The 9,612-nt window shown below is 46.7% G+C and overlaps 1 protein-coding gene across 1 annotated transcript; it reads left to right on the top strand.

The window, feature by feature from the left end:
* Positions 1-387: 387 nt before the first annotated feature.
* Positions 388-7,840, top strand: LOC119404377 (uncharacterized). Its single transcript, XM_037670903.2, has 2 exons — positions 388-481; positions 6,451-7,840. Exons 1-2 carry the CDS (start codon positions 432-434, stop codon positions 6,989-6,991), a joined length of 591 nt encoding a protein of 196 aa, XP_037526831.1. The 5' UTR covers positions 388-431; the 3' UTR covers positions 6,992-7,840.
* The last annotated feature ends 1,772 nt before the right edge of the window (positions 7,841-9,612 follow it).

Raw genomic sequence — 9,612 nt, 5'->3', positions numbered from 1 at the left:
AACCATTTTGTAGTCACACAACATCGGAACTGAAAGAACGCGTTGCGATTTAAACTTCACCATGGCCCTTGTACATAAGTTATTAATATCCCGTGGCTGTAAATAGCTGTAAACAGCCTACAAACAACAGCACGTGGCGCAGTGAAAGCAAAAAATAGGAAACAAACTTTTTTTTATGACACTTACTCCTCGTTCTTCGCTCATTCAAAAGCTTTAAACTAACAAAAGTGACGCCAGCGGCATTATCGCTACACATCTGTCAGAATAATAAATCATGCAATTGGAATACGTGTGCGTCTTTAGAGCGAGATTTCTTACCAAGGAAATGGATGAAAGAGAATGAGGTCAATCTCAACATTTTCGATGGTCTGTATTTTACAGAGTCTGAGAAAAGTGCTTGTTCGTCGTTGGCCGAACCACCACTGGACAGGATGGGAGTGCATTGGTCTCAAGCACTTGGTGCAGGCGTCGCCCGGACAACGTACGTCACTGTCAGTCCTTCCAAAAACAATGTCTCCTGTTCAAGTATATTTACTAAAGCTGGCACGAAACGCAGTATTTTTATAGCGCTGTGGACGATTGCTGGCCAATTGTTCTTTGACGAAGTGTATGTAAACGGATGTATGCTTCTATAGTCCTCACAATTTTGTTGCAGCAGTGTGGAAACTACGGGGCCTCTTAGCCAAAAGGAAGAGCGAGCATATTTCACGATGTTTTCATCCGCGCCACGTTGGCTGCTCGGCGTCTTAATAGTGTCTGCGCTCAGGTGCTGGGCGAGTACAGCGAGCACATGGTAGCAACAAATGCTCTTAGCGTTGGGCAGCAACGGCAGCGCCGGAGAAAAATCTAGCAGTTCCGCGGAAATGAGATGCAACCTTAGAAATGAGATGCCAACGACTATGCGCCTGATCTCGCTCCTGGCCTTCATGAAGACGGTAGGGCGTGGAACGGGTGGGGAGAGCGTCTGCTGCGCTCGGTGGCGGGAACAACTGAGCGAGTGAGTGTGCGGAACGCACAGCGCAGGGAGAGCGTCACAGGTGGGATAGGGGTGCGGGTGGTGATGCGGCGAGGAAATTCTACGGCTGTGACGGAACGCCGCGCGCAGCGTATCATTCTCTTTTTACGCCGGCGCCGGATGGGGAGACCGTCAGCTACTGGTGGAGACCGTCTGCTGCGTCAAATATTTTAGCTAGATATTTTCATTTAACTTTGAAACTTCTGAGCCTACTACGATTTTCAATGAAATGACTGGCTATCAGCAGATAACCCTTTAAAACGTTGAGTCCTGCTGTAAGGAGCGCATTTTTCTAAAATACCTGTGGTTGCTGCTCTGAAAACTGAGGAATTGATGTCAGTCAGTAGGCTCGCGAGATGGCTTTGTGGAGAGTTGTGCGTCGTAAATAGTCGAGAACGTTCACAGAAGTACGTGAAAAATGGTGTGCGAATTAATTGGAACTTAACACAATGAAACGATTTCAAATTTTGATTACAGCGCAAGGGGAGACACGAGACAGAGACCAACGAAGACGAACTAGCCCGTATTCACACCTTGCTTCAATGAAACAAATCAGGCTTGTTTCGTCATGCGTTCGCAAAAAAAAAAAAATGCCGTCATTGAAGTGGCCATAGTTGAGAGGCTGAAGCGAAGCTTTACTGAAAAATTCGCCGTCCATGATGCCCATAAAAACCTTAGTATTTTGTTAAGTGCTGTTAGTTTGTATAACAAGTGAACTTATTTAGTGGAACGTCACTATTCGCTACCTTCCAGACCACCTATCCAGCGCCGGTGCGAGTTGTCCAACCACCGTGCTAAAAATAAAAGAAATATATAAATTGATCGAATGGGTCAAGCTAAGAGTTGTATAGGACGGAGTGGGCATTAAGGTATGTCATAAATTGAAATCGCAATCGTATATTTCGAAACATTCGTATAAACACAAATTACGCACCTCGCATTGTTGTGCCAAAACATATCTATGAGGGATGGAACGGGTTAAGCTAAGGGTTGTATATGACAGACGGAACATTAAACGGGCCCTGCAGCACCTTTTCAACATGGTCAAAAAACGCTGCCTATCGGTAGCGGAGGCTCCCGCGAACACGCGAGTCAAACATTTTAGCGCAGCACGTGACCTGTAATTTACAATTAATTCTCAAAGCCAGCTTGAAATCTCTCCCACTTCTTTCGACAAGTGATGCCATATACCCAAAAAGACCTCGTCGTAATCACCAGGTCCACGGACATTGGCTGATTTGAGCATCATGAGCTGCATAATTATCGTGGCTGCCGCCGGATGCCACCACGTACCCGCGCGCGCACTCGCCATCGCGCTGAAAGCCACGCGTTCGAAGAACAATAGAAAAGAAAGTGATCAAGGACACGACGTGCGCTGATGAAGAGACGCATCTTCTTGTCCCCTTGTCATCCCGCTCTCTACACACCTTTCAGCGCGCTCGCTAGTACGAAAAGAGAGAGACAGCGCTTGAAGCGGGCGAGAAATCCCTGTAACTCCGCTTTTACATGAAGGAGTCTTCACATTTTTGCGGCAGTCGATTCGGCAGGCATTAAGCTCTTTTAACGAACCCATTCGACGTCTACTTGGAAAAGTGTTGCAGGGCCCCTTCATTGTATGTCGTACGTTAAATTTGAAGTCATATAATTAGTAGAAGTTACCATAAACACGAACTGCGCAGCTGTAAAAGTTGCGGCAGCTGGCGGAGTCGATTTCCACCCCACCCTTCTCTCTACGTGGATTCGGCAGCGCGCGCAACACTGACTTCCTTCAAGGAATACAGCAGGGCACACGAATCCAGAAAACATGCATAAAAGTGAACACGCATAAAGGGAACATGCATAAAGGGAACTTGGACTCTCGTCGGGTGTCTTAACACACCTTTAGCCCAATTTCCTCGATATACAGTGTTCGCTGTACACCGGAATAAAAATCTTGATTTGATTTGATGCATAAAAGTAATACGATAGGTGAAGCTAAGGGCTGCATATGATAGAGTGTACATTAAGGTAGATCGTAACCATGGTGAAAGAAAAAATACTTTAGGTGCTGACACTATCCACCCGCCGCGACAGAGAATGCGCACAGATTGTGTCCGCCTATAGTATAGGGTGATTCTTTTTGAAACTGACCTATTTCACTGGGCTGCAGTTTTGTTACAAAGTACCCGATTCTAATGCTGTTTCCGGCAAAACATTGAAGAAAAATGAAAATGTAATGGCCGTTCCGGTTTTTTATGTGCAACGCCGAGGAAATAAGACGAAATAACCTGTTATGACTTCAACTGCATGCAGCCCCTCTTGTATGGAATTCGGCGGAATGTTGGAGTTTTCGTTATTTCTGATTTATTATTCTTTTTCGGTGTTGCATATTGAAAAACGGGTACGGGCCATTAAATTATCACCCTTCCTGGATGTTTTTTTCCGCAAAACGCATTAAAATCTGATGCGTTGTAACTAAACTGCAGCCCAATGAAATACGTCGGCTCTAAATGAATCACCCTAGACAATACCGGCCGCACCTGGCTGAGAGGCGCTGCGGCGTGGTGGCCTTTTATTTTATACGGATGATGTCGTCTTATTTGCTAGCCGCCGAGATGATATTCAGCGGCTGGCTGATATATGCGAAAGGAAGGGAAAGCTCTAGCACTGGGATTTAGTGCAACCAAATGTGGATTGATGGTATTCAATGAATCCGATGACCAGACAGTGTCAATGCAAGGCCAAGAAATACCGAGGGTAAGCGAATACAAGTGCCTCACAGTATGGGTAAATGTGGGTGATAGGTACATGGAGGTACAGGAAAAAAGCCTCGGCAGCGAAGAGGAAGAGGAATGCTGCAAAATATGAAGCAATAATGTGGGTACTAGGTGCTTCGGGGTCTGTAGAAAGGTGTAATGGTTCCGGGGCTTAATTACATTTGGGAACGCAGTGGTGTGCATGAACGCAGTGGTGCGCTCCAGCGCATTGTCAGACGGTGACTGCACAGCTAAGGCGAAAAGCAGCACGTGCACCGGCGCCAGTACGTCTGCCACGGCTACGACGTAACTCCTCTGGAAAGCGCAGACCGGCGGCAGTGAGTCGCGCGCGGTGCCGGCTCCGGTGCGCCAGCTGTGTGACATCACTGATCCTCGCGCATGCGCAGCGCGGCTTCTGAGGAGGCGCGCGAAACTGGCTCGGCTAGGCCAGTGTAGCTAACGCAAAAAAATAGAACTAGGAGGCTCACCAGCAAGAACACGGCTGGCAGTGAAAGTGATATGGGAAAACATAGCATTAAGCAAAAAGTCAGAGAGGCAGAGATGATAGCAGCGATGGAAAAAAATCGGTTCCGAATAACTACCGAAAGGGCAAAAACGAAATAAGGAGCGAGGCATCTTCATCATCATCATCATCATCAGCAGCAGCAGCAGCAGCAGCAGCAGCAGCAGCAGCAGCCTAACTGCGCCCACTGCTGACCTCTCCCATGTTCCGCCAATCGACCCGGTCCTGTGCTTGCTGCAGCCACATTTTACTTGCAAACTACTTAATATTATCTGCAACGCAACGCCGGCCTCCAACTGAATCTGAAAAAGTGCTGGTTTGCAGCACGGCAGGTGACAATCTTAGGCTATGTCGTGTCCAAGGACGGAATCCTTCCCGATCCGGCCAAGCTTCGGAGCGTGACCGAATTTCCCAAACCTACGTCCGTTAAAAAGCTGCGCAGTGTGTAGGACCGTGCTCATACTTTCGACGCTTCATACGCAACTTTGCGACCATCAATCGCACCGACGCAATTACAACGCCAACGGCCGCCAGTGGCTACCTGTGATACCCCGCAGTCTGCGTTCTGACATATGCGAGTCCTTCCACTCTCATCCGCAAAGCGCACATTCTGGGCTATCCAAAACTTACCACTACATTCGACAACGACTGTTCTGGCGAGGGATGTACTGCTACGTGCAGAAATTCGTTCACTCCTGCCTCGATTGCCAACGCCGAAAACCGTCAACTCACGTGTCACCAGCCGGTCTACAACCATTACCTTGTCCTAACAATCCGTTTGGGCGTGTGGACATCGATTTACATGGACGACTTCCTCTGACGTCCGCTGGTAACCGCTGGGCCATTGTCGCTGTTGACCATCTAACACGATACGCCGAAACCGCTGCCCTCCGAGCGGCTACAGCGCGCGATGTTGCCTCCTTCCTTCTGCACCGATTCATACTGCGTCACGGTCCACACCAGCAGCTTCTCAGCGATCGAAGCCGTGTCTTCTTCTCGGAAGTGGTCGAAGCCATTCTCAAGTAGTGCCATGCTGTTAACCGCAAAACTACTGCTTACCACCCGCCGACGAATGGCCTAACCGAAAGCTTTAACCGCACGCTCGGCGACATGCTCTCAATGTACATCGCTGCCGATCACACAAATTGGCATGTCATTCTGCCCTTCGTCACCTACGCCTATAATACCGCCCCTCAGAGCACTACTGGTTTTTCACCCTTCTTACTGTACGGAAGGCACCCGTCGCACACCATCGACACGATACTTCCATACAAGCCGGATCCATCTGAGTGTGCGCATATTTCTGACACAGCCAGGCTTGCTGAAGAATGTCGCGAGCTTGCCAAGACATTTACGACGCATGACCAAGAGCAGCAAAAGTGCATTCGCGGTGGCACCACCACTTCTAAGCCCTCGTTCCTCCCTGACGCGCTCGTAAGGCTCTCGGTCCCTACCACTGCAACTGGCCTCTCTTCCATACTACTGCCGAAATACGAAGGCTTCTATGGTGTCGTCGAGTGCACATCTCCGGTCAACTACCTGATCGAACCCATCGAACCATCTTCGGAGATGCGCCATCGAGGGCGCGACATTGCCAACGTGGAGCGCCTCAAGCGCTACTGTGACCCGCTCATATTAATAAGCTGTTAGGTCGCCGGGCGGCTCCATTTTCGCACCTGGGCTAAATGTAGCGAAGCCTTGGAACTGAATAATAGGTTGCGCTCTCCTGCGCCTTCTAGTGGGTCGTCCTCTTTGGCTCCTTCCTGGAAGGACGCCGCTCGCGCTGAGAGTCCGTGTTTTGCCTTGACTGCCGCCACTGCGCACATTAGCTATATATATATATATATATATATATATATATATATATATATATATATATATATATATATATATATATATATATATATATATATATATATATATATATATATACGATAGGGTGAAATGTAATTCTGCATTTGATAAAAACGGTCGACAAACGTGCGCAACACAACTTTTACTATCGGCAAGAGGGCCCATCTTCGTCAGAGTGAACGGCAGGGTTGTCGCACATTTGTCAACTTTTTTTCACTGTATATATTTAATGTATATTCCTTTGTGAGTGCGTCTGCAAATAACAACATCTGCTTCGAGTCACGCATTTACACTAAATGTGGTGCTTTCTTTCTATACCATAGCTCTGATGAGGAGGCGACCATTCTGGAGGAAAGCTCAGAGGCGACAGAGGTGTACGATGCGGAAATGTGGCAGCCAGATGGTGAAGACAGCGATTCGCCCGTGTACGTACCCGCCGAGTACACCGGTTGGCGGAGCCCTGTCTACCAGCAAATCCCAAGCTGCTTGGATGGACCACCGACATCCCCGCCTGGACAGCCGACGGACGCCTTTAACTTGATGGCGTCTCCACGCAGAACGCAAGGGATATTCCTTGAGCCAACTACCGTCCTTGACGACGGAAGCAATGAGGATGTACAGGTTCTTTACGAGACCGAACCCAAGTGCCTAAACGAAAATTGTGACTTATCTCGCGCGGAGAAGGAGGCATCAAGCATTTTCGCCTGTGCGGCTGATGCCGTCAAGGCCGCTGGCGTTATCATACAAAACGCTATAGAGCAGGACTCAGTAATGAGGCGTGAGAGGCACAAGCTCCAGATGGATGTTCTGCTGCTGAAAAAGGCTAAACTCAAGTTAGCCTTAGACAGGAAAACAAGAACATAAAGTTCGGAGAGCCGTGGCTACAAACAAAACTTGGTGCCTAAATTAGGATCGAGGAAGCAAGCGCCCAACACAAGCGCTTTCACAGAACCGACTATTTTTTTACATATATGTGCAGATGCATGCAAAAACTGAGTAGAACTAGCGCAAAGATTCGTCTTTAATAAATCTGATGCAATTATCCCAAAATGCCACCTTTATTTAGAAGAGCGTCATGAGAGTTGTGACAGATTGTGCTTTCTTAGACCGTCATTCAATCAGGCTCTCGTACTAGAAGAAAACGATCAAAACAATCAAAACGACCCGCCCCATCCACCCAATAGGGTGCAGAATACAACCCTCGAAGAAGGGCAGCCTAAATATTCTGTATATTTTATTCTATGATATAGTATGCTAAACATCTGGCTTGTTAATGGCTTGTGTAGGAAACAATGAATTTTGTGTGAAATTTCTACAGAAAATTCTTACAGCCAAAATGTTACTCAAATAAGTGATTTCGCAAATTCCCTTCGCTGCTAAGCCTGAAGAAGACCTGACAAAGTCGACAATATATTTCTCCGTCGATACGCTCTTTGCACGAGCCCATGTGCAACTTCAGTTTTCGAGAAACTTGTCTACCTGTACCAATAAAAATACAAAGCAGAATCGAAGGTCTACACACGCACACGCTGCAGGCCTGCGAGAAGGCCTTCAATTGCCTCGTTAGCAATCAAAATGATGGCATTCAAAACGGTTGTACACGCAATATGCATGGTGTGCATTTATGGTGCTGGCAGTTTGTTTTATTATCATGGTTTGTCATGTTATCATGTTGTATTTTCATGGTTTGTAATGTCATGTTATCATGGCGCCTTGTTCATTCTGTTTTTTTTTTGTATTATAGACTGCCAAGTACACATTGCTTAGTATTGGCGAATAAACCTTTATTGCAAGTCAGCGCTGTTTGTGTTTTCTACTGCTTCGTCCTTTGCACTTCTTTTTTTTCTACTACATCTTACCAATACGCCAAAGCATCCACTTTATGTGCAATAATAGCTGAACCGGATGTGACTACCGTTGTTGAGTTACTTGAGATGATGTGAGCCTATTTCAAACGTCCAACAAAGTTCGTTGAAGTACCATTGCGTGGGCGCTGCTCACCTCTTTTCCTCCGTCTTCTCGTCCAACTAAAAGGAAGTGCAGGACTGGCTGCCTCATTGACAGGGTCGAAGGCGCGTATAACATACCTTTCAGAGTGGCTACAAGTGGCAGACCATAGCGACCCGTTCGTTTCTACTAGCTTGGAGTGAAACTACGAGAGAAACGATCCAGGGTTTCTGGAATTAACCAACACACGCAGACTGATTATTTGAAGTTAAAACACTCTTTGTGCAAACCGACCAACTCTACACACCTCTGGCAGGACTCTTTTGCTTGAAATAATTCCATAAAAACAAATTTCAACGTGAAATGATGTGGGTAGCTCATTTAGTGATAGGCACAGATCTGCACGAGTGAGAGCACTTCTTTTCGGAACATTCGCTTCATGTGTTTTTTTTTCGCGTTTTTTTTTGCGATATATTCCCGGCTTTCCGGCCGGCATAATCAGGCACCGAAGCACACCATTCGGCTGTCAGAACAAGCCGCGAGCTGGTGAAGCGACAAATGAGGAAAATCCTATGTCAACGCGCGTCATGACCTCGAGCACGAGTCGTGAAACACGATCACTCTCTTCCCCTGTGATTTCGTTCCGCGGTGTGTTGCGACTGCGAATTTCAGCATACTGCAAAGCGCGGCGCCAGCACGCATACAACAATTTTACACCTTTAATTTGTCGCCAGACGGACACCCTAAGAGTTTTGTTGCCTACACCCTTCAGTCTTGGCGTTAATTTAGCACCCTAGACAAAAGGTGTCCAGCAAAAATTTCATGGGGTGTTAGGGTGATATCCCGTATTAACATCCATCTGTATGGTTGTTGGAAGGGTTGTACATCATTCATTTCGTATCATACGTAACGACCGAGTTTGAAGCTTCAGGTTGGCACAAAGGGTTTCATGCAGGTATATCCTTGCGGATTTCATTGATTCGGGGCGTACTACCGAGCCTGTTTCTTTTGCACAAACGCGACTTCGCATTGGTTTTGCGAAGGTCGTGTTCGCATAAGCAAGGCTCAGTTGGCAAGAGACCCCGAATTACTGCAATTCGCAATAATCCATGCGAACTTCAAACTCGGTCATCGCACGCCTGTGCTGCATGTTAGCGATCATGAAATGAAATTAGAAGTGATACACACGTATAAATATACGCGATATTGTGTACGTGCATGTGCACAAAGCATGTGCATAATGTGGCTTCCACATCCAGTCACATTAGCCTGAAAGACATAACGCTCAAAAATAATGTAAAATATTTTATGCATGCTATATGATACAGAAAGTATGCATAAATCAAGGAAAAACAGACATGAGTAATATGATCAAACTTTTTTATGTACAACGAAATTCGCATGTTATGTGCACTTTAACAAAAAGCAGAAGCTGATAAAAGCTGCCAATATAGGTACCTCGTGTTTGAAAATCATTTGTTTGGGTAAAAAGAAAAGCAACTTGAAGGAACGTAAATGCACGTTTTTATAGCCTTGCA

Source organism: Rhipicephalus sanguineus, chromosome 9 (assembly GCF_013339695.2).
Source record: "Rhipicephalus sanguineus isolate Rsan-2018 chromosome 9, BIME_Rsan_1.4, whole genome shotgun sequence".
Taxonomy (NCBI): Eukaryota; Metazoa; Arthropoda; class Arachnida; order Ixodida; family Ixodidae; genus Rhipicephalus; species Rhipicephalus sanguineus.
Note: the sequence above shows the minus strand (reverse complement) of the source record. Positions and strands in the feature narration are given on the sequence as shown.

Bases quoted from the DNA above. Each gene is read 5' to 3' on its own strand.
- LOC119404377 (XM_037670903.2), top strand. From the start codon at position 432: ATGGGAGTGCATTGGTCTCAAGCACTTGGTGCAGGCGTCGCCCGGACA. The intron at 482-6,450 runs GTACGTCACTGT...TCTATACCATAG, and splicing joins GCAGGCGTCGCCCGGACAAC to CTCTGATGAGGAGGCGACCA.